The sequence below is a fragment of the Petromyzon marinus genome, chromosome 2 (assembly GCF_048934315.1).
Source record: "Petromyzon marinus isolate PM22_M1 ecotype Great Lakes invasive population chromosome 2, UKy_Petmar_22M1.pri1.0, whole genome shotgun sequence".
In the NCBI taxonomy this organism is placed as follows: domain Eukaryota; kingdom Metazoa; phylum Chordata; class Hyperoartia; order Petromyzontiformes; family Petromyzontidae; genus Petromyzon; species Petromyzon marinus.
This window is the reverse complement of record NC_133668.1, coordinates 22222378-22247513: the sequence shown is the minus strand read 5'-3', so window position 1 is coordinate 22247513 and position 25136 is coordinate 22222378. Positions and strand designations below refer to the sequence as shown.

Sequence of the window (25136 nt, the reverse complement as noted above, 5' to 3'; positions counted from 1 at the left end):
GTTGAAATTAAATTTTGATTTAAAGCTTTCGTGACTGCAGTAATTCATATTCTTAGCTCTTTCGGTAAAGTCACATTGAAGGGAAACAATAAAATAATAAAATATATATAAAACAATAAAAAATTCTCACGACGTTTCGACCATAACACAAACGGTCGTCATCAGATGTGAAAAGCAACGGCAAGAAACATTTTCTTGCCGTTGCTTTTCGTCGTGAGAAATTTTATTGTTTTATATATATTTTATTATTTTATTGTTTCCCTTCAACGTGACTTTACCGAAAGAGCTAAGAATATGTGTTGAAATTATTTGTAGGTATTGCACCACCTGCTGTTTAAGAAACTTGCCTGCTCCATAATAGGTGAAATTATCCTGATGCTAAATTGTATGGTTGTCAGGTTATCTTCCCATGATTTAATTCCATTAAAATAGAATTTACCAAATATTTTAAAGGATTTTTCACACCAAAGAGGTAACTGGATGACCTGAATGAAAAAAAAACAATCCAGGACAGGATTACAAAAGCTCCACAAAAAGAAATCTGAAACCTACTTTCTGTAATGCCTCCTACATACACCTGACTGCATCTTCAGGTTGGCATTTCACACACAGTACATGTTATTATCACGCGCAAATCTACTGCCGGTATACTCCGGGTCAGATTCATTTTATTTATTTATTTTTGTGCTTAGTTTGCTGTCCTTCCCCGCACCTCAAATTAGCACGGTTGGCTACGTGTGGTGCGAAAGAAGTTCAACATGCATACAGAGTGCTCTCCTGGGACAGACACTCACTGCATTAATGGTGGCACTGGTGCGTTCGCGCCATAAATCTCAGGAGGATGACCCATGCAGTGTTTGCACGGGGAAGCTGGGTCTTGATGCAGAAGGGTATTGTATGGCAGCACTGCACAGCCAATATTTGTTCAAGCACGCCTCTGGGCCAGTTAGTTAAAGGGTTGGGCACGGAGTTTTCACTCTCCAGCACTTGCTTGGTGATGCACAGCACCCACATTGATATCGCAAGCTGACTGTCACGGTTCAGCCCTGTGCCATCGATGGCCCGTCTTAGCTGGATGTCCCATGGAGCATGTGTGGCTTCGAAGAGAAGCACCCTAGGCAATTTATGCTTCAGCAGCAGAAGTAAATATGATTGGATGTCCGCCAGTTTTTATTTTTTTTTAGTATGTGTTTCGAGTAATTGAGCAAGAGACCTCTTAGGTGAACTTAAACAGTCAAGAGTACAAAATAATGTAAGCAAATGCGCAAAAGAGACAATGATGTTGCACACTTTCGGGCTTTAGAAAATGCCATAACCAAGCCCTGTGTAAAGACAGAATTTTCGAGGCTTCATTATACAAATGGTGCTTTTAAATGTTAAAATATTTATTGCGTTAGGTTAAGTAACATTCTGCAATAACATGAATACATGGCAGCTTTACCTTATTATAAAATATATACCAAATTTTAATTCCACCCTGTGAATATGTAATTGATCTTGTTTGCACACGATTATTTTGTGGTATAAGGGGTTTTTTCACTGCTGGCTAGTTTAAAACCTATTTAAGATTTATAGAGGTAAGTCTTTTGATTAAGATGCGGCTGCAAATTCCTAAATGTGAGATATATTTCTGAAAGGATTCTAGTTTGAGGTGGGAATCGAGAAAATCTTAATCCACTATTTAATTTAAAACTGTTTCCAAGAGGCCTACAGAGTGTTGTAACCCTGACATCTAAATTACTTGAACATTTGTATTCCTTGAAAGGTCAAAGCGAATCATTGGTTCCTTTGTCCCTGTAACCTTTGGATAGTTCTTGTTCCAGTGATAATATAGTTGTCGACATTCTGTCATTTGTGTAGAAGTTAAAGCTTGCACATACACTGAAACATATTTTGACATAATATGTGTGACAGTGGTGATTAACACTGTCTTGCTACAAACAAATATTTCACAGACTATTATTGCAAACACTTTCAAAGACTATTACGCACCTCCGATTAGCACGGTTGATTCGAAAGAAGTTCAAAGTACATATCTTGCAGGCAAATACTTCTTTAGAGCAGAAGGATAGAGCAGAAGGGTCATTGCACAAAATGTTAGCCTGTAATGTTTCCGCAATTAGGGCAGTGTAATTGACGCTGGTTTTTTTGGTGTTATCAGTCTCTCTACACCACGACCAAATCGGTCCCCTAAGTTTTATTAATTACAGTCATTTTTGGGCTCCATTAGCTGTGCCCGCTTCGTGTTTGTTGGCGGCTGCTACCAGTGCCCCTTTCACCCGCTGCACATGGAGCCTTCTGGCTGACCGAAGCCCACTGCAACTGCAATAAGCTGCCTTGGCAGCAGCTCCTTGCAGACTTAACCACCTACTCGCTGGGCGGGCGGATGAGCGAGCGAGCGAGTGGACGGGCGTGCGAGCGAGCCAACCGAGCGAGCGAGCGTGCTGCATCCCCAGGCTTGGCCGCTGCGTGCGGGCCGCTCCGGGTGCCAGAACGGCGCCAGGGCTTTTGTTTTAGCGATGACGAGATAGCGCCATTTCCCAGAGACGCCCGCGCCTGGGAAAATCCCCAAAGGCCAACGCCGTGTGACCCCTCGGGGTCGCAGCTCGCAGAGCCGAGCCTCCTCGCTTGTCGAGTGTTTATTTGAAGAGGAGGTGGAGATTTTAACCCTAATCATTTGCCTTTTTCTCGTTCTAGGGGAGTTTTTGCATTTGTATTATTCTTTTGTGTCGAGGCGTGGCCGTGAATGTGTTCGTCTGTTCTTTCAGACACTCACTCTCTTCCGTGTGCTTAAACTTTCAGGCGAGGCATGTGCTTCCTGTGACACCGGAGAGAATTGTGCTTTAAGAACATTAGAGATGTCTTTTTAACGATTTTGCAGTATCCACGAGGATGATGTGTCCATGTCGGTGGATGAGGAGGAGGAGTGCATGGGAAATACATCATTTGATCCCGTTAAGATTTTAAATGGAGTGTCACAGACTTATCTACTTAAAATGAAGCTTAATACCTTTCCACTCTGAGCCCTTATTCCCATCAGACATCCAGTCACTCCCTTCTGTTCCATCCCTTCAAGCTATCGCCCATCCTCTCCGCCCCCTGCCCAGCCCCTAACCCTCAACCCCCAATCCACAATTCCCACTCTGTTCCCGGGCAGGGTAGGGCGTGTTGCCTCTTGAATGCACATATCAAATATCTGACGGGAACTCGTGCAGGGTTCAGTGGAGATGCGTGGCCGTGCACGTATTCACTCCCTGTCATATTTAAACAGCAGTGGCATCGGATTTCATTTTTTATCAATATCAGTGCACTTGTAATTAAAGCCGTTCATAATAACAATTTTATCTCATTAATAATGTTATTATTATTGTAACGTTTGGTTTCAAAATGTTTGCTCCTAATTGTTGTTGAAGTTATTGTTGGCTGGAATGTGGTTGGCTCTATAATTATTATTATTATCCAATCTTGAGTTGCTTATTTCATGCTTCTCTATTTTCCCTACAAGTTTACGATGAATCTTGTCGTTGTCTTTTTAGCAGGTGAAGGCAGAACAGACGGTGCATGCTGTAAAGGTTCATTCGCAGCCTCCATCCCACACCCTTACCATACAGCAGAATCGCTTGTTCAATCTCTCTTATTAGTTTGCAGCGCACATGACGCTGATATTCAGGATCTGCCACGCAGGGGAATTAAACAACGAGTGAGGCGGAAACTTAGGTGAGATAAATCCTTGAGAAAAATGTTAACCGCCGGGATCTTGCTTCTTGTCACCTTGTGCCTCTTTTGGCGCATTCCGATAGCGTGCCCGCTGTGCTTTCATTTTCATTCTAGCAGACGTTGAAGTGACATTTTCCTCACTTCCAATACCCTGCTGATTCTCACTGCTTGTGTAAGAAATTCGTGTTGTCAGTGGAACGAACGTGAAGAGAAATTGGCCTTATGAAAAGGTACAGATAGCTTGAAAAACTTTCGGAGCGGAGATGCTCACTAATTTTTTTTCTGTCAAGTCGCACTGTTCCACGTAACTTCCCTGCAGTACTGATGAACCTATCTTGGGTGTACTGCTTATCCATATCACGTTACACACATTTGTAAAATCTTATGCTAAACTTATTTGCATTTACCTTCAGTTTGATATTTTTGGTGTTATCAGTCAAACAAGGAAAACAATAAGCGCAGAGACCACATTCAACCGTTTACAGTGAAAGCCTTTAAACAATAATTGTGTCAAAAGTGTGCATCTTAATCGTCTAAAAAATGTGGTTTGAAATGTTATTAAATAGCAACCCCTTGCATCATGTTATTAATGCACACTGGCGCACTCTCTGTGTCAGTATGACAAGCTGGCATGGCTATTTGTTCATCTGGCAAGCACAGTAATACATTCATTCATCCTCTCGAGGCCATTATCAAGAATCATGGGACTCTTCAATGTTATTTGCATGATTTTTATCTATCAGGCTGGGTGGAGCTGTGGTGAGAGCAATTGACTCACGATCGAAAATGTCGTGACTTTAAATACAAGTCGGGTAGTGGATCCAGTCCATCATCATACCTATTAAGGTCGACAAAATAAATACTTTATTGGAGGTCATCAATGTTCATCCTGCAGAGAGAATGCCTCCCCACCAGGGGAATGTGGAATTTACTTCACTCGCTCAGAGCCACCAGCACAGATAAACATTGTCCCATTGCTTGTTTATTAGTGGAAACATAAAGGCTACCTATTATTCTTATATTTATGGGTGTTTTTTACCTTGCATTTGTTTACCGCTTTTTACACGTTGAATCGTTTACTCCTTTGTTATTTTTTTTTACCAGCGGAAGTTTACACGTGTTTATAACGGAAACGCATATGTCACTGTCGTTCATATGCTATGAGCAAAAAGCATTCCCTCCCCTTCACCATGTCACATTGCATTTATAAACATTTTGTTCGTTTTAACGCGAGGGGGTGCCAGTGTTTGCATCGCCTCGTCTTTTTGCATGTCCGCTGCTCCAATAGGTGAACCGTGCCACGGCGTTTAATATGGCCTCGTCTGGTTTCAGTCGTATACTGCATTTGTATGCGCTAAACTACATTTTCACCGAGGTTTGCATCGTCAAATGAGAATGTACTCTTTTTGCACACGAGCAGAGGCTCTGAATAGTCGAGGCTCCTGCAGTAATTAAGCATTTTGTATATAGCATGTTTATTCATCAAAGAATACAAACACATGTCCAGTGCAGATTCTCATTGAGAATCACGTGACAGCCCACTTGAGACACGGCAATACTTTCCTATGAAACAAAATGTTGAAAAGAGATCTACTATTATACATCAAGAGGTTTATTATGTTACTACCTCTAACATTTGGTAACTCACTTTTACTCGGTGCCTGGATGACCTGAAACACTTTTGCTTGTCCTTAAATTTCTCATTCACGTTTGTTTTTCCCCCTTCATTTGTTGCTGTTTGCATCATTCGTTACGCCTGTTTGTGTGTGTATATTATTACGCTTTTGGCCCCCTCTTTCCTCTTTCAACCCCTGTAATGTCGTACTTTCATTATCTAACCGTGTCTATTCCCGCTGCATCTCCGCATCCCTTGCCCTGCCTCCTCGCTCCCCTCTATTTCTCCGCCTGTCACGTTTCAGGTTCTGCTGGGGGCACACATGGCCTGTTCTGTTACTGCTGTTTATCTGACCAAGTGTCGAGAGAGTTCAACTCTCCCATAGCCCCCACAGGCTGCCTTTCGACGCTCGCCCCATGCGCACGCTGCATCTCATACACTGCACTACAGAGGCAAAACAATAACATCAATAATTGCATCCAAGAGGATGCAGAACAGCTGTTTTCAGTGAGCCCTCTGCACGCGGGATAAAGGGGGGCCTTCCTTGCGGTTGCTGGGAAACTACAGTAATCTCAAACAAGGTGACGCAAAGCCATGTGTTACACATTTAGCAAACGAGGAGAGATATGGCCGAAACTGTGGTTTTCTTTCCTTTTCATTTGTGGTTGTAAGATGTGTCTTGTAGATATATATCTCTGTGGCCATTTTATGAGCCCATACATATATACACAACAAATAAACATTTAAATTTCGATTTAAAGCTTTCGTGACTGCAAGGATTCATCTTCTTTGGTTCTTTCGGTAAAGTCACTTAGAATGAGAGTAAAATAATAAAATAAGACAATAAAATTCTCACGACGTTTCGGCCACAACACAAGTAGCCTTCATCAGGTGAAAGGAACAAAACTGTCAGGACGACAATTGGAGCACTGTCGTCCCGACAGTTCTGTTCTTTCACCTGATGAAGGCTACTTGCGTTGTGGCCGAAACGTCGTGAGAATTTTATTGTCTTATTTTATTATCTTATTCTCATTCTACGTGACTTTACCGAAAGAACCAAAGAAGAGAAATAAACATTTAGTTTCATATAAACCAATGCAAAATATTACCTAAAAAACACATTCTAATAATCATATTTTAGGTAACCAGATAATCATCTGGGGGTATGAAGAAAAAAATACTGCATTGGGATGTTTGCCTAAATTTTGTCATGATAATTTTTGCATGTATGGGGAAACAGTTGTGCCTGCAGAACGCCTCTGTGTATAAGGAAATGGCACTCACAAATGTATTCTCCAAAAAGCTATCGGCTTATTTTACGTTCTTTTGTCTACAAGCCACTTTTGTAGCCCTGGCGTTTGTAAATTGCATACCACGTGATTAAATATTTATAATCTACCAACCGCACATGCAAATGACTAGATCGCACGAACTGGAGGTGGGATTTAAGCAACGGAACGATACAGTAGGTTGGTGACTTATCTCCCTTGAGTTGGTTCATTCTTTCTTTACAAGTGTGTGTACTCGGGGTTACTTCCTGATACAAAAATACTCGAAGCAACAGTTGGCCTAACATTCCAAACATAAATATTTTTCTTCTTTGGTTCTTTCGGTAAAGTCACGTAGAATGAGAATAAGATAATAAAATAAAATAAGACAATAAAATTCTCACGACGTTTCGGCCACAACACAAGTAGCCTTCATCAGGTGAAAGAACAGAACTGTCGGGACGACAGTGCTCCACTACTTGTGTTGTGACCGAAACGTCGTGAGAATTTTATTGTCTTATTTTATTTTATTATTTTATCCTCATTCTACGTGACTTTACCGAAAGAACCAAAGAAGATGAATCCTTGCAGTCACGAAAGCTTTAAATCGAAACATAAATATTTTCCTAACCTTTATAGATCTTCTTGGTTCTTTCGGTAAAGTCACGTAGAAGGGAAATTATTAAATAATAATACAACAGTGAAATACAATTATCTGTTTTATTTTTATTATTTGATTATTTTCCTTCTACGTGACTTTAACGAAAGAACCAAGAAGATGAATCCATGCAGTCACGAAAACTTTAAATCGAAATTTAACCTTTATAGACTCCATAGGACTTTCCTGGGTGAACAAAACATTGGATTTCAATTGTTGCTTACTGTGCATTTGTGTGTGTGCGTGCATTGTGTGTGTGTGCATTGCGTGTGTGTGTGTGTGAGCGGTAGTGCAACGATTCTCGATTTGAAGCTTTTGTGACTTTACCGAAAAAGCCAAAGAGTATGAATCCTTGCAGTCACGAAAGCTTCAAATATAGAATTAATGCCCTCTACGGGGAGGAATTTCACTTATCTGTTAGAGTTTTTAACAGACAACGAGACAAGAAGTCACAGCTCATCGAGACGCTAACCTTCCTCAAGAGATGGTATATGATCTCGGGTCTCTTAGAGCTCTCTTCGCTTGATGCAGCAATTTTGCTGTGACGGTTTCCACCTGAAGACGGAAGGTTGTGTTGCCTCCGAAACGTCGTGATTTAATTAAGTTGTTTTCATTTAATTTATTTTACCTACGTGACTTTACCGAAAAAAAACAAAGAGTATGTAGCGCAACGGTTAGCGCGCTGCGCTACGAACACGGCAACACGAGTTCGATTCCCACTCGCAGCTGTCACCAGCGACGATTATCTGAACCATCTCGTGGGCCTCCCATGGGTTGACTCAGCCTCCAATGAGTAGCTGGTGCGGTGTGTAAGCATCACTACTGGGGAAACAAAGGCGGTCTGGGGTGGTGCTGGCTTCCCACCCCCTCGTGTGCCGTTCGCGCCTTCATAGGTGCTCGCTAACAGCACTTTCTCCTACAGTCTTTTAAAGACTATACAAGGGATCTTTATCTTTGTTTTTTGTTGTTGTTGTTGTTGCAGGTGAGGTGTCACTCCCAGAGGCGGAAGAACGAGGCTTCGATCGCAGCTATGTGCAAAAAAAGCTGGAGCACGGCCTTACTCGTATCTGGCAGGTGTGGCATCTATCCAACAAGTCCCCAAACCTCTGGCTTTGGTTAGGGAGATGTTAAGAGTGCTGTTTCTCTTATTTGTAACAATAGAATATCTTGTTCACGTGAACAAAACCCACGTTAATGTCTAAAACAGCAGCTGCTAAAGTCCGAAATTCAGATCTCTTATTTGACTGGTCTCCTTCAATCACTGACGTGTAAATGAGGTGGTCTGCTTTTCTTCCATTTGACTTTTAATGTGAAAATAAAGGCTAGAGATGGTGGACGATATAAGGATTGGTGTTGCGGGTAACGTTTTGTTTTGGTAGTAAAGCATCCGGTTACATTGTTTTTCCTTTATGTGACTTGTGTCCTCATGTGCTGGTTGTTCTGTGATGAGTGTAGGATGTTCAGCAGAAGGTCAAAACCTATATCCTGGGAACCGACCTGGCGCACTTTAAATACGACGACTTCATATTTGTGCTGGACATCATTAACCGGTGAGACTCCTAGCGCCCAACAGATTCAGGACTCATGTCGGTTAAAGTAAAAATGTATCTTCCTGTTCAAACGAGTGATGGGGTGTCGGTAGCTCTTAGCCATTGGCATGAATTGTATATTCTCATAGTGGGGGAAATTATCTCCTTAAGGCAATTACCATTGTGAATTTGTTTTGAAGGAGTGGCTATACATCCAGTAAAAATCATAACATTTTTAGCTTGTATTTACTCAATTTTCTAACCTATCCAGTGAACTGTTAGGAACACAATGCATTCCTAGCTCAGGTCTTGCAGCCCCGTAAATATAAATGTAGATTTAGTTTTTACCTATATGTTTCAGGTTGATGGATATTGGCGATGAGTTTTGCAGCAGCAAGTCAGAGGGTCTGCAGGAGTCCATCCGGAAGCAGAGCCTCAACTATTTCAAGAACTACCACAGGCATGGCCCACTGCACCCAGCAAACCACTGAAATTAGATATTCTAACAGTCTCTTGTGCTACCAGGCTAACACTTAATTGTGTGCCTATGCATATTGTGTGTGTAATTGTGATTGTGTGTTTTGGAGTGGTCGTGAAGTGGTTAGCTTACGATGCTATAATCCACAATGACCTGGTTTTGATTCTCGGCTATATACAACAATGTTATCTGAACCCATACTGTGTCATGCTTAAGTAATCTTCAATGTGTATCTGGTTCAAACATCAGCACTGGGGATACAATAAAAGTTGAGCATGGTATTAGCCACATTTCCGCCTTGTGTACTATACCAGTCAAGGTAACGGCTTGCCAACATTCATTATTCTTGACGTCCATCAGGCTCCACTGGGAATTGTTTCGTGTTTCTGGCACTCAGGTTGCGTGTATGTATATTGAACTTCTTTCGCACGTACAGAGCCAACCGTGCTAATCGGAGGTTGCGTGATTAAATTTGGTCTTGTTTCTGCTCGTAGGACTCGCATGGAAGAGCTGCGAATGTTTTTGGAGAATGAGGCATGGGAATTGTGTCCTGTGCGCTCCAACTTCAGCATTTTCCAGCTGCACGTAAGCAACATCGTGCCCTCCACAGCCTCATTGCCAAGCACCCTATGCCAACCTGCCACCATCCCAAAAAGCGAGGATGACCGTAGTTTGCGTGATGGTTTATGTTCCTTGATGAGATCAGCAAGGTATTGTGGTTGATTTGTGGCAAGCACTTTGTGTGTAATATATGGAAAGTACCCTTAGAAGGCTTATGACCAAATCTCAGAGAATTGGTCAATATCAGATTTCAAAAGCTAAGCAGAGTTCGAGCCTGGATAATCGGCCACTAGCATGTACATTATTTCGCTATTGGATGTTGCCAGGCTGCGTGGTGGGAAGCAGGGGCCAGTGCAGAAAAATCCTTTGTTATGCTATACTTTCTATGCTACCACATCTATGTTCCCTGCTTTCACCAACTTATGATAAAGTAACCTCCACAAACTGCATGGCATTGGGGGCCCTGTCAAATGGAGCTGACTTTTCGTCTTGAGAATAAAGTATGAAAGCCATGTTACTGTTCATCTCAAATATGCAATTTATCATATTTTTGAAAATTATGTTTTTTTAATAAATGGAACTAGTGAGATCATATATGCGTGCAAGTACACTATAATGTATTGTCTGTATTTATGTGTAACTTTGAACAGTTTTTCTTGCCATATATGTGTATTGTCTTCAGTTAATTTTAAGAAACCGTGTATATTTTTTTAGCAGTCAGGTAAGCAGGATTTATTTTATTTTAGTTTGAATATGATATTGGCTTTTTTGCCTGATATACAAAACGGACACTATATGAAATGGCCCTTGACTCAATCTGCGTAAAAAAAGACATTGTTCAAAGCTTAATTTCAACTGAAGTTGTTTGATGAATATATATTTTTTAATAACTAAGCAGCTGCTGCTGTTGGTCGCGGCTGTGCATGTGCGCGTGCAGGAGTTTAAGTTCCTAGCACAGGGCCGAGGAGGCAGTGTCGGTCTGGTACCCACGGCCTCACCCAGCAAGGTGGCAGCCACTCCTGGTGCCACCCCTACGACCCCCGTGATTGGAAGCTTCCCCTCCCACTGCAACCCCTTTGAGAGCCTCCGGCAAGACCAGGACGACGACTCGGATGACGTGCTCGCAGCCAACGGGGTGAGTCCGAGGCCCACTGCAGGCTGCCCAGGCTAGGAGTCTCCTCAACCAAGACCCTTGGTGAACTGGGGGGGTCTCAATGTAGAAGCGGCTGCGGGGATTTTTGTTTGCCTCTTCTCATGCAGTGCTCAGAACCGACTTGTATGTATAACCCTGCACATTGTGCAAATATGCCTCCAGTATGTAGCTCCCCTTGGATGTGGGCCTATGTATGTCATTATGTCACTATAATTAGCTTTTTTCATATACGCTGATTAATTCTAATAATTGTTTTCATGATTATAGGTCGTTGTTTATGTTACCAAGTTAGACAAGTCGGACTTTACAAAGTTCAACTTTTTGCATGTCGATGGAAATCTGGAATGAACCCATTCATACGAGGGCATAACAATCGGATGTCTTGATTTTGCCTTTCAGCAATCAAATACAAATATTCCAATATTTTATTTGAACAACTTGAAGCTGTGGTTTTTGCACCTGATGATGATTGCTTGTGTTGCAGTCGAAACGTCGTGATAATTTTATTGTTTTATATTTTTATTATTTTATTGTTTCCCTTCTACGTGACTTTACCAATAGGACCAAGATTATGAATCCCTGCAGTCACGAAAGCTTTAAATCAAAAACTTAAAGAGCCAGTTTAGAATCATGCATGTGGCATCATGTTCTGCGGTTTGGTCCGTAACGCTGATGGCTGGCCCGTGCCTACATGTGCGCGTGTGTATTTGTGCTGATGTGTGCACTTGCAGTATGACTCGGAAGAAGGAGAGAAGAGTCCGTACCAGGATGAGGACAGCGACAGCGACATTGCTGACGAGCTCAAGAGGGACTTTGTGGACGAGCAGACTGGAGAGACACCTGTCAGGAGGTGACCAGTGTGGGCGGCTTTAGTGATGGAAATGTGGTCCGTAGAGAGTGGCCAGGCCAAACAGGGGCTTGTTATACCAGGCCGAATGGTAGTTGTTTTGTAGCCTTTGGGTACGTGCAGATTCAGGTCATTGTCACTTTTGACTATGCGGCTGTATAAAAAAAAATCGTTGGGTAACAAAGCAAAAGTGATGTTGAGATAGGTCTTTACAGGGTGCTTAATTATTATTTTTTTAACACTTCTATGGGACTATCGTTTTTTCTGCAAAAAGAACGAATAGGTTTGACCCTTTCTGGCAATAAAACAGGTGTTAAGATTTTGATTTAAAGCTTTCGTGACTGCAGGGATTCATATTCTTGGTTCTTTCGGTAAAGTCTGAAAGAACCAAGAATATAGGTGTTAAGATGTTAAAACACTGAACTGAAACCTTTTTCAAGGAATCGCGTTCAAAGAGAGCATGTTTTTTGTTTGCGTGTTCATCACAAGCACATGTGGTTATTGCAGACATGATTCCTTGCAAGAGGTTTCAGTTTGATGTTTTAACATCTTAACACAAACTGTTTTATTGCCAGAAAGGGTAAAACCTATTCTTATATTTTGATACTGGCAAGGGAGGTCCCATGATGGAAAAAGAACGGTTAATACACTGTATCATGATAACAAATGTATGTTAATAGCTTTAAAAAGTCAAAGAGTCTCCATTTGTTCGCCATCATCATCATTACATGTGTAGTGCCGTGCATCTCTTCTTCGTTCTCGCCCGAGGCTTGTGCGTGCGTGCGGGTGGCGTGCGTCGCACACGCACTCAGTAGGAGACGAGGTAGTCGCAGGAGGCACCGTCCTCCCCTTTTACTGTTGTTGAGTTCACGCCACCAACTCGGGCTCCCTCTCTCTCTCACGACCACGCTGCCGCACGACCCGTCCCAGACACGACCCTCTCCGCTTTGCACCGACGGCATCGGCCGGGACAGCCAACCGCTGTCCGGCCGATGCAACGGTCGGGTGAAGGCGGCAGCGGCGAGGGCGGCGACGACGAGACGAGTCCAATCCCAGAAGCGGCAGCACGGAGCTCTCGCTCTCCGCTGCTTTTATTCCCCTCGGCGCGGATAGGGCGGAGCCAAGGGGTCTGCCGTGACTCCCGCCTCAGTTCCTCCGCCCTGCCGGCACACACACGCACCGTGTGTGTGCTCAACGGCGCGTGAGCTCAGTGCTCACCTGCAGTTGCAGCTGCTGTACAGCAGTCAGCGCTATGTCACTACACATGCCTGGAATCTTCTCCAGGTTGTCTGAAGAGCCCGGAGGCACATTTCTTGTGGCGTTGTTGCAATTTATCGGAAGTGTTAACATTTTTTTTTAACCACCCTGTACTTAGCATCAGGTGAGAGTACATTGAGACTGAAGGATGTTCGTAATTTCGTGTGTGCTATATTTCAAATGAGACTTGATGGTGCAATGCACAAGTACAGCGTTCAAAAACAATGTGTAATGTAAATCAGATCATAAATTGAGGACTGGATGCAATTTAAAATGAGGGACGACTCAACTTTTCAGTTCCTGTTGTCCGAGCAGTGAATCAGTAGCCCACTGAAAACTTAACAAGCGATGGTTTTTAGATATAAAGCCGATGCATTATTGCTCCATGTGTCGGGATCATTGCGGTTGAAATAAGGTGTGTTCAGGCACGTCTCATGTTTCTGGGGTTTGACTCGAGGGCTATTAAAAGAAATAGGATCGGTGATAGTTTACTTGTAAAAATCTCAAAGACTCACTTGGGCTCACGCTTCATTTCCCGTTTTAGCGGGAGGAAGTGACGAGTCTTCCTACCGCGACCACAGTGGTAAACAGAGTTGTTTCTTAAAAGTAAAAGCAATAGCTCAAATGGCAAATGAATCTAAAGTTGAGGGCAGTAATTTATCTTGAATCGTCTACATTACCCAAATCAATGATTAGTATTCAAGTATCAGCAACTAGTTGGTAGCAAGTATAGAATGTATTCCTTTTAAATAATTTGGTACTTTAATTTATAACTGTAAAATCACTATGGCTTATATATTCTTGGTTCTTTCGGTAAAGTCACGTAGAAGGGAAACAATAAAAAAATATGCAAAAATATTGTTTCCCTTGTACGTGACTTTACCGAAGGAACCAAATAGTATGGATTGCTGCAGTCACGAAAGCTTCAACTATGTCTTAACCGCAAAAAAAAAAACCTATCTGCACAGATGCATACGGACAAGAGAAATATTATCAAACAGGAGGAATTAACGGTGCAACGCATCTCGTCTGTTAAATATCTGCAGGTAATAGGATTGCCATCGATTGATCCTGGCTGCAGACATTGGTAGGTGAAGATAAGAGAGCAGTTTCACTGTGTTATGCATACCGTTATGACAAATAAAGGACTTAAAGTCGTGTAGGCAGTTTGAGCAGCTTTGGATAAGACTTGTTATGATCCTGACCATATACCCGAGCGTGGAGTGCAATTCGCTTGTTCAGCTCTTCTGCGCCCATTCGTCCTCGCTGCTGCGCTTGGACACGACACGACAACAGAACGATCCGCGCCAGGTGGATCGCGGCGTTTATGTGCGCGGTGGGACGGAGTCGCCAAAAATAAATTAATTATTTACGATTTTGACTTCCGTTTATTTGGGACCCCGGGGTCCCGCCATGAGGTGCATTTGTTGTGATGGTTTATTGCAACGGTTTCTGTTGGCTGATGGGAATGTGCAGCTTTGGAGCAGTGCACTGCTTTGATGTGAGTTGGCTGCTCGTTATTTTAATAGACAAAAGGATAAAAATCTGCTCATGATGTTGAACAAAACCTCCAAAAAGTGCCGTATGGCAACCTGACAATATTTGGTGTTTTATTTGGCTTGCTATACCTACTAACTCGTGTTTGCTGCTAACACAGAATTCATTTTCCTTCTGGCGGGCTTAAAATTCACTTTCCATCCCATGTCCTAGCGTTTCGAAGGACTCTGTACGAGTGAAAAGAAAATCGGAGTCACACTACAGCTTAAACAAGATGAACGCTCCCATTCTTGCCAACACCACTCTCAACTTCATCCGCCTCTTCGGTAAGTAGGGTGCACAAGGCCACCTACACCACACAACCATGTGTCAGACGTGCGTCCTTTAATAATGATGGAACTTGTGTCAACATGTGAACTTGTTTACATGTCTGATGCTCCACGAAACTAATTCACTTTGTCTCATTTGGTCATATCCCAGTGAGCCACAGTGTGCGACATCACTGCACTTTAGCTGAATGGCTGCTCGTATTGCATATGTTGGTAGCGTATGCCGGTCTTAGCCAGTCATTGTTGGCTACACACACGAATATTATAAGATAATAATAATTGCATTTATGTAGCGCTTTTCATCAAGGATCCCAAAGCGCCGTACAGGACTCAGTAGCAGCAGACACTCAGCATAAAAATAATATACAGTGAGGGAAACAATTATTTGATCCCCTGCTGATTTTGTACGTTTGCCCACTGACAAAGAAATGTTCAGTCTATAATTTTAATGGTAGGTTTATTTGAACAGTGAGAGACAGAATAACAACAAAAAAATCCAGAAAAACACATGTCAAAAATGTTATAAATTGATTTGCATTTTAATGAGGGTAATGAGTATTTGACCCCTCTGCAAAACATGATTTAGTACTTGGTGGCAAAACCCTTGTTGGCAATCACAGAGGTCAGACGTTTCTAATAGTTGGCCACCAGGTTTGCACACATCTCAGGAGGGATTTTGTCCCACTCCTCTTTGCAGATCTTCTCCAAGTCATTGAGGTTTCGAGGCTGATGTTTGGCAACTCGAACCTTCAGCTCCCTCCACAGATTTTCTATGGGATTAGGTCTGGAGACTGGCTAGGCCACTCCAGGACCTTAATGTGCTTCTTCTTGAGCCACTCCTTTGTTGCCTTGGCCGTTTGTTTTGGGTCATTGTCATGCTGGAATACCCATCCACGACCCATTTTCAATGCCCTGGCTGAGGGAAGGAGGTTCTCACCCAAGATTTGACGGTACATGGCCCCGTCCATCGTCCCTTTGATGCGGTGAAGTTGTCCTGTCCCAAAACACCCCCAAATCATAATGTTACCACCTCCATGTTTGACGTGGGGATGGGGTCATAGGCAGCATTCCTCCTCCTCCAAACACGGCGAGTTGAGTCGATGCCAAAGAGCTCCATTTTGGTCTCATCTGACCACAACACTTTCACCCAGTTGTCCTCTGAATCATTCAGATGTTCATTGGCAAACTTCAGACGGGCATGTATATGTGCTTTCTTGAGGAGGGGGACCTTGCGGGCGCTGCAGGATTTCAGTCCTTCATGGCGTAGTGTGTTACCAATTGTTTTCTTGGTGCCTATGGTCCCAGCTGCCTTGAGATCATTGACAAGATCCTCCCGTGTAGTTCTGGGCTGATTCCTCACCGTTATCATGACCATTGCAACTCCACGAGGTGAGATCTTGCATAGAGCCCCAGGCCGAGGGAGATTGACAGTTCTTTTGTGTTTCTTCCATTTGCGAATAATCGCACCAACTGTTGTCACCTTCTCACCAAGCTGCTTGGCAATGGTCTTGTAGCCCATTTCAGCCTTATGTAGGTCTACAATCTTGTCCCTGACATCCTTGGAGAGCTCTTTGGTCTTAGCCATGGTGGAGAGTTTGGAATCTGATTGATTGATTGCTTCTGTGGACAGGTGTTTTTTTATACAGGTAACAAGCTGAGATTAGGAGCACTCCCTTTAAGAGTGTGTTCCTAATCTCAGCTCGTTACCTGTATAAAAGACACCTGGGAGCCAGAAATCTTTCTGATTGAGAGGGGGTCAAATACTTATTTCCCTCATTAAAATGCAAATCAATTTATAACAGTTTTGACATGCGTTTTTCTGGATTTTTTTGTTGTTATTCTGTCTCTCACTGTTCAAATAAACCTACCATTAAAATTATAGACTGATCATTTCTTCGTCGGTGGGCAAATGTACAAAAACAGCAGGGGATCAAATACTTTTTTCCCTCACTGTATATACATTTTTTTTATCAATTACTAAATTAACTAAACGTTTAATAGCGGAAAGCATATAAATAGGTTTTAAGGCGCATTTGAAAAATGTCCACAGACTCGGAGAAGCTTAATCAGCAGATTCATCGTAAAACTCTCATTTACACAACTGAGGGTAACACAGTGAGTTGTTTGTGAACAGTGTTCTATTTTAAGTAATTATATGGTTATGATGTGGCCATGCTATCTTCTGTGCTTTCCGATGTAGATAAATAAACCTTGACAGCTGGTGAAAATTGAATGTATATTTTGAGAAAAAACAAAACATTTTGATGCCAAATATATAATTCTGGGAACAAAAGTCCATGATTACCATTCGTTATGATGATAATGTATCCGTGTTTATTTCCGTTTTAGCAATGCGCCTATGACCTCATCGTCGACAATCGACTTGATCTTGTTAGATCTCAGCAGATGACAAGGGCTGGGCCTGGATAGCGCTTGGATAGGTGATCACCATTTACAAACACGTTGTTATAGGCTCCGTAGTCAGCAGCAGAGGGCATTGTAGAAATGTCCAGTGTTGTTCTGTACATTTATGCTCCCATATAAATGATGCTGGTCAGTACAGCATCGTGATGCGTGGTCTTAAAATCCCCATGACGCACACAGAGTAGGGAGGCCTTCTTCCAGCGGTGGATTAACAAAAGAGCCGTACATGTATGGTATTGCAAATGATAAATAATGCATTCAACTGATGTAGTAATAGCGGATCTCTCTCTCTATTATGACATGTACACTTTCCTGAGAGGTTAGAGTGGAAAGATTAAAATGAGGTTGCGGTCTGGTTTTTGAATCTCAGTACCAGATTGTGAACACCTCCACCAAGCAGCACTTCACAATTTACACATTTCATTGATTTACTTTTTCCAAAACAATACAGCTTTATGCTTTTAACAATTATAAGTAATGTTATTTCAGTGCTTGACCCACAATCGAAAGGTTGTGAGATGAAATCCTATTCAGGGGTTGACAAAACCCATCATTAGTAGTCATCGTGTAGACTGCTCACTGCCATGGGCATGCTGAATATGTATCATTGACTCAGGGCTACCAACAGAGATGTGTGCTGCCCTATTGCTTACTTGTTTGAGTGGGTAGATACTGTGACTTAACTTGCAATATAGTCAAAATGTAGGTGTCGACGCAGCTTGATACAAGTGTGTGTGTACATGTGTGCGCGTGTGTGCATGGGGACGAGTGGTTTAGCGGTTAGCGCTCTGTGCTACGAACCCAGCGACCTGAGTTTGATTCCCGCTCACTGCTAACACCAGTGACAATTCGATAAACCGGTCCTAGGCCTCCCCTATGTCGACTCAGCCTCAAATTATTACCTGGTGTGGTGTGTAAACATCGTGGCTGGGAAGACAAAGGCGGTCCGGCATGGTGTTGGCCACCCACCCTCTCATGTGCTGTGCCGGCCTTCATAGGTGATTGCTAGCAGAACTTGCCCCAACAGTCTGTTAAGGCTATACGGGGGATCTTTGTCTTTGTGTGTGCATGGCAGGGAGGTACCTGCAGATGATGAGCGTGCTGCAGCCAATCGCGTTTGACGTGGTACAGTACATGTCGCAGCTCTTCGACTACTACCTGTACGCCGTGTACACATTCTTCGGACGCGAGCACATGGCATGTACAGCACAGCGCCTGTTTGCATTGTGCCCCAAATCCCCTGCATATACAGCGCTCTTCACTGGAGTTGTGCTCACTTTGACATGTGAAACCAGGGGTGAAACGATGCATGCACTCATCTTGATTACTATATCGGCTCTTAAGCTCTCAACTAAACTATGAAACTATTTTAAATTTACCAGGTAAGACCGACTGATCTTTGTAGCTTTGTTTCAGAAGCGACATGGCCAAAAATGATAGCTTGACGAAGTGGCTAATCACGGGGAAACTTATAGCGGAATCAATGTTGCTATTATGAATATATATGGATAAATTATATCGTTAACTGCAAAATTATCAGAATTATTTATTTACGAATCTCAATCCTAAATTGACAATTTATAAATTCACTGGGGGTGTCGGGTGTGGTAGAGGGGAGTGATGGCGTGAATTGTTATTGTCTGAAACGGTATGTTATAAATGTAGTAATAGAAATGCACTGCAGTAATAATAATGATATATCTAATGTGATTTCTTTCATGTACATTTTTCAGTTCGAGACAACAGGACTGGGGTTGATCAGTAACCGTTTGCGCACAACCCTCAATCGCATCCAGGAGAGCCTCATTGACCAGGTGAGAGAGAGAGTCTGCTCTCATGCCATGCCACATGGTAAAACACCTCACGACACCAAACCATTCAATGCCTCGTCATAGCACACCATGCTAGACCACTCGCAAGCACAGCCAGTGTTGAAAACTTCACATTCATATCGCAGGGACCAGTGTCTCAATTCAATAACAAATTTCCACCGAACGGTACTTCTATTATACACATCCCACTTAATCCACTTCAGCCCACTTAATCCAACATTATTGTACCACATACAGTGAATCTGTTGGATCTCTACAACATGGTGCAGCTGTGCTTTTGCCAAGTTAAAAAAAAAACTCGGAAAATAAAACCGATTGAAAAATGAGAGAGAAGGCCTAAAAAAAAAATTGCACAAAAAGCGGACGCACAAGACAGAGGCCCCCCGGGGAGCCGGCGAGCGAGACAGTGGCACTCATCCTGCGGGAGAGGCGCTCCACCGTACACCCCTCACCCACGGCTTCCCCAGGAAGTGAGGAAGTGGGATGGGGACGAGGCGTCCGCTGGGAGCCGGGGGTGCCGGGCATGTCTCCCTTTAACCCCTTCCTGCCCGCACGCAGCAGGAAAGGCACAGCCCTAGAGGTGCCTCTGGTGGCTCAAAATAGGTGTTGCCGATTTTTAATTAAATCTGCCGGGTTATTGCGATTACGTGCAATACGTTCGCCAACGAATACAGTAGGTGTTGGCAGGTAAAATGATCTGCCATTGAGAGACAGTTTCTGTTGGTGGGAGCTCGCTCTGCTACAACGACAACCATTTTGGTTTCAGAGAGATGTTGGTGTCTTGATTTAAAGCTTTCGTGACTGCAGGGATTCATATTCTTGGTTCTTTCGGTAAAGTCACGTAGAAGGGAAACAATAAAAATATAAAACAATAAAATTCTGATGACGTTTCGACTGCAACACTAGCAATCATCGTCAGGTGTGAAAACCATTTCTTGTTGTGGTTTTCACACCTGGTGATGATTGCTTGTGTTGCAGTCGAAACGTTGTGAGAATTGTATTGTTTTATATTTTTATTATTTTGTCATTTCCCTTCTTCGTGACTTTACCGAAAGAACCAATAATACGTTGGTGTCTGTTAGAGAAAGTCAGGTAATCCAGAAATGTGCGATATTCAGCAATTTAGAGATGAAAGTGGTGAATCATCCGGAGATGCTGTGCATGAGATGTGCACTTATAGGGCAGAGAGGTGCCTGTATGAGATTAAATTATAGCAGATATATTTCCCTATCTGCCTATGGGGATATTGAGTGTACCTCCTATATAGGGGTTTCTCTTGATATTTTGTTTTTATCATACAAATAAAAATACTTCGTAAGGAATTAGCCAAAGATTCCCCCAAAACATTGTTGTATTATGGCCGCATTGTATGTACATGTACAGCCCTTTGTCAATCCACTGCTGGATTAAGCCCTAACTGTGCCATGCTGGTCTTGGGGTTGTTTCAGACTGCACCATGCTGGTCAGGATTGGTTGAGATATCGCTTTCCACTGACGTACACTATGGCCGAGTTTCAAACTCAAATCAGTGATTTCATAGCGCAGAGTGCTAATGATTGTGCCACCACTCTCCACCTACATATATGTGCACACAATAACAACGACTGCCATTTTTTGCTAAGTGGTAGTGACGTCAGGCTAGGTGCATATTGAGACCACATGAAGTGTTGAGGCTCATTGGCAGAATGCTATAGGACACATGCTGGTGATATTTGTTGATTGACTTTGATGGCTGGAAGATTGATACATTCACGTATACATATGTGGTGTCAACGATTCGTGAGACAGAGTTTACAGGAGGCACCTTCTTCATTAACACAACTTCCACGGTCTCGTCCACACACTCTCTACAGTAGCTTAGCCTAGCCTGTACACAACACAACCGTCTAACACTGATGGCGCTGACTAAGATAGCCAACGACTATCACTCGCAGCGCAATACCAAGCTGAGACGGCAGTGACGACGTGATAGCAACGACGAGACGAGTCTACTCCCGGAACCGGCAGCCTCGAGCTCCCACTCTCGGCTCCTTTTATGCTACCAGCGTGGCCTGGCTCCACCCTGACCGCGCCTCTGTTCTCGAACCCACTAGGAGGTTCCAGGGGCCTCCATATGGGGTCCTCCGTGACCCTTGCCCTAGTTCCTCCGCCCTGCCAACACACCCTCACCGGCATGTGCGCTGTCTGTCCACCACAGTTGCCGCTGCTGTCCACCAGCCGGCACTATTACGCTACGCATTTTCTCATATTCAATTATACTCACATGTACACATACTCATATACATATTTAAACAAATGTACAAATCGTATTGCCTGGACCTTGTTCTCATTATTTAAACTAGTCCCAACTCTCAACTTCAAAAGTTCGAGGAATTGGGTTAAGAAACTTTGAAAACCCAAAATGATTAGTATAACACGTAGGCTTTCTCGGCCAGCATTATTCATAATAGTACTCAAATTCTAAATGTTGTGGATTCACTCTTCAAACACACCGGTGGGTTTAGGAAGTAACTAATTGGCGTTTTGTTAATGTGACACATTTTTTATTGATTGGCCGTGTCGGGTGGTGGAGGGTTGTGATACATTTATACTAACGCGATCTAATCCAAAAAAACCTTTATTATCAATATTAATATGGTGAACGTTTTCAGCACTTTTTACCTTAGTCAAAGTCATCGGTTATAAATATCTTATCATCAATACCATTGGTGTCTGGTTGCATTCCAGACAGAATGAGCCTGTATTCAACTCTGTTTAATGACAATTCCTAAAGAAAGTGATTTGGCCGATATACTTGCAGACACATACAATTTCTCCAATAGCATGTGGTTTTTTTGCCCTGACGCATGGACACATCATGAAAAATGTGGCCTTGTTTGGCTTCAAAAATCATAGAACTCTGCACCACTGTGAAACTGTGTTTTTCCATAGCTCCAATCATGAGCACCATATCAGGTCGGGACATACTGCTTAGTTAAATGTCCTTTTATACTGGTAGGAACCTCCTGGTTACACCAGCCCACAGGGGATTATTGTGTCTGTCCGTCGTGCATCCAAAAATGGGAGGGAGGTGCTGGGTGGGGAGGGGAGGGTGGGGAGGGGTGGGGCTGGGTGGGGAGGGGTGGGGCTGGGTGGGGAGGGGCTGGTCACCCCGTGGTGCCCTTATAAAACTCAACGTGTAACCTACTCACGCCGGCTTGTGCCCGCCCTCACAGTCGGGCATATTTGCGGAATACACCACGTGGTGCCGCCGTTGACCCTGCCCATTGACTGAGCAACCCAACGTTCCTACCAGCTCCCTCCGCAGGAATGTGTTTAGTGCACAATATAAAGCAATATTTTTTTTATGAGTCTTAACAGGATAATATACTCCCTTGCAGACTATGAACATTTACTTATCCAATTTGTCAGGCTTTGACTTTAATTCTCGCTTATTTTTTTTGTATAACACTCTATAGTATTCATAAGCTTTATATATTAAAAAAGTGGGTACTCAAGGGGTTAAACCTAACTGTGTAACTGTGAGCAATGCAAGGAACTACGTCGCTGATTAGAGAACAATGGTTGTCATTAAACAGCCCACCCAGCAAATAACTATTACGGCGTTTTGTGGTGTTTTTTTTCGCGGGCACATTTACAGTAGGCTACTTAAGAGCTCAATCATAATAATGTATTGTTGACGTTGATGGCTCTGGTGATTTGTCTTTTGTTTGCGAATATTGTAAATGAAGCCAGGTCGATGACGACACCAGTTGAGATGGCTGTGCTGTCGGTGGTGTGCCCGTGGCGAGTTGTGAGTGAAACTGAAGCTTTGGAGGAGAGTGAGGGTTGTGAATTGTGTTCACAAGAAGACAAGGGTGCGGAAAATGTTTCATTTTAGGCAATTTATCATTTTCATGGTCGAGTCATGTGGCAAGCACGATCCTGTCATATAAATTGTATGTTAAAAATGCCACGCAGCAATTCCCCTGTAGATGATTTGTCACCCTATTATATTTTCATGACCGCGAGGTAGGATTATTGTGGCCAGTGCGCTCAATACTACCACACCTCACCATCACTTCCGAATGGCATATCCTGAAAATGTTGTATAATTAAAACCCAATCTCCATGGTGCATTCTTACAGCCTCACCCCACTGTCTGGATTTAGGTCTTCCCTTTGACCTCTGACTGGCTGCTCCAATGCCTGTTTATGTAATATGGCATCTAGCACGTTTATCAGCCACCAAAACCTCCTCTTCCTAAAAAACTCCAGATATTGGGTAATTGTCATCACCCCAACATGTAACATGTTTACAGTTACCTTGTTGTAGAATGTGAGAGGGTTAGATCTGACAGTTCGGAAGAAATGGTAATTATAATCAGACTTGTTCTTGCAGAGTTAACTCTGGTGTATGTCTCGGTCTCATATTGTATAATCACTACAAAAATCACAAAGTCTGCACTCTTAAATTTATTTCAAGGGTGGTACATGATTTGAAAAATAAATGTTATTTCACATTTACTTGCTAGATAATGATTATGCATTCTCATCATTGTGGATTGTTTCCATTTTCTAGATCTTATTGTGTGAATTTCTGTGCATGGGTAATTTTTTATCTTTGTTTTGGGCAGACAGCCCTTGGCTTAACATAAAAATATATAAGCAACGGAAATAATACGTATCTTCCAGGACTATACAGTAAAACCTTGGATTGCGAGTAACTTGGTCTGCGAGTGTTTTGCAAGACGAGCATTTTTTTTATAAATATTAATTTGATAAACGAGCGAGGTCTTGCAATACGAGTATTACGTGTACGCTTTGTACTGCCGAGCGTCACGTGATCACAACTGATATACGAGTGCTTTGATATATGAGTGCTTTGGATTACAAACACGTTTTCGGAACGAATTATGCTCGCAATCCAAGGTTTTACTGTACATCTCATGTGCCTTCAGTGTGTCTATGCATATCTGAGAGGAGTTTATCTCAACCGCTTTAAAATACAGCAGGGAAAAAAAAGTTCAAATATAAAGCAGAACTATCTTAATTTGTTAATTCACTCAAAAGAGGAAGATGGCCATAATAACATTAATTTCTATTTTAAGCTCTTGAAGTAATTTTTTTCATACCGGTTAAGAAACATTTCTGAGAAATGCATTACGTTTCAAAAACACTTTGCACTGTAGATTCGGGCTTTTAAAATATTCCTTCCTGCCGAAAAAAAGCAGCGGCACTGCAAAATTGCGATCACTTCTATCGAAACGGTGATGTGTGTTTAGATAGTACATTGGGGTTCAGTGGGGAACTGTTGGTGTTGTGGTTCAGCTTAGGACAGCGTCTCCCCGCATTAATTTTTTTCCATCATTCATATTGATCTTTTCGGCCCAAAGCTGCTATTGCCCAGAGCTCGTCTTGGCACTGTAAATAAACATGCTGCTGAAGCGCACCAGCACGTGCGCACGCTCACGTACGCACGCGACATCGCCCTGCCGATTCCTCTGGGAGCACGGCTGTAGCTTGTCTCAGCCCTTTCTGTCTCAGGTGGTGATTTTCACTTGGAACGGCACTGTCTTTTCAGGGCGTGTTGAAGGTGGGGTGAGGATGTGGCGCCGTACCTCAGGGACCAGATTCAATGATTCAGAGGGGTTGGCTCCCACATGGGGGCCAACAGGACGCCCATCTTTAGTTGATTTTCCATTTTCAAATCATTCCGAAATGTTGGCTCTTAACGCATACAAGACTAACGTTATTTGGGAGCTTCTCACGTAGAATAAAAAAAAACATGAATGAATACAATACATAAAGCCAGATTCAGAATTATTCGTTACTTATAGGTGGATGTTTGTGTCTGTTGGCAGGCCTGATCCAGTGCTGGAATTTCCACATTCCCAAGTTAGGGGCCATGATAATGATGATAATAATAATACCAGAGGTTTTTTTTTTGTAATTTACCCCTTATGATAATGATTAACATTTAGTGCCCTTCT

General features: G+C 42.8%; 1 protein-coding gene across 2 annotated transcripts in view; it reads left to right on the top strand.

Moving 5' to 3' along the window:
- The window catches only part of VPS50 (VPS50 subunit of EARP/GARPII complex), a 116108-nt gene that overhangs the window by 68523 nt on the left and 22449 nt on the right, over positions 1–25136 (top strand). For both annotated transcript variants that reach the window (XR_012945894.1, XM_076071519.1), the window contains exons 14-22: positions 8241–8332; positions 8714–8808; positions 9149–9247; positions 9760–9850; positions 10764–10961; positions 11711–11829; positions 14794–14906; positions 18409–18530; positions 19067–19147. Coding sequence is in view for 1 of the 2 variants with exons in the window: in XM_076071519.1 (XP_075927634.1) it covers positions 8241–8332; positions 8714–8808; positions 9149–9247; positions 9760–9850; positions 10764–10961; positions 11711–11829; positions 14794–14906; positions 18409–18530; positions 19067–19147 (1010 nt within the window). In the remaining variant the exon portion in view is untranslated. The remainder of the gene's footprint in view (positions 1–8240; positions 8333–8713; positions 8809–9148; positions 9248–9759; positions 9851–10763; positions 10962–11710; positions 11830–14793; positions 14907–18408; positions 18531–19066; positions 19148–25136) is intronic.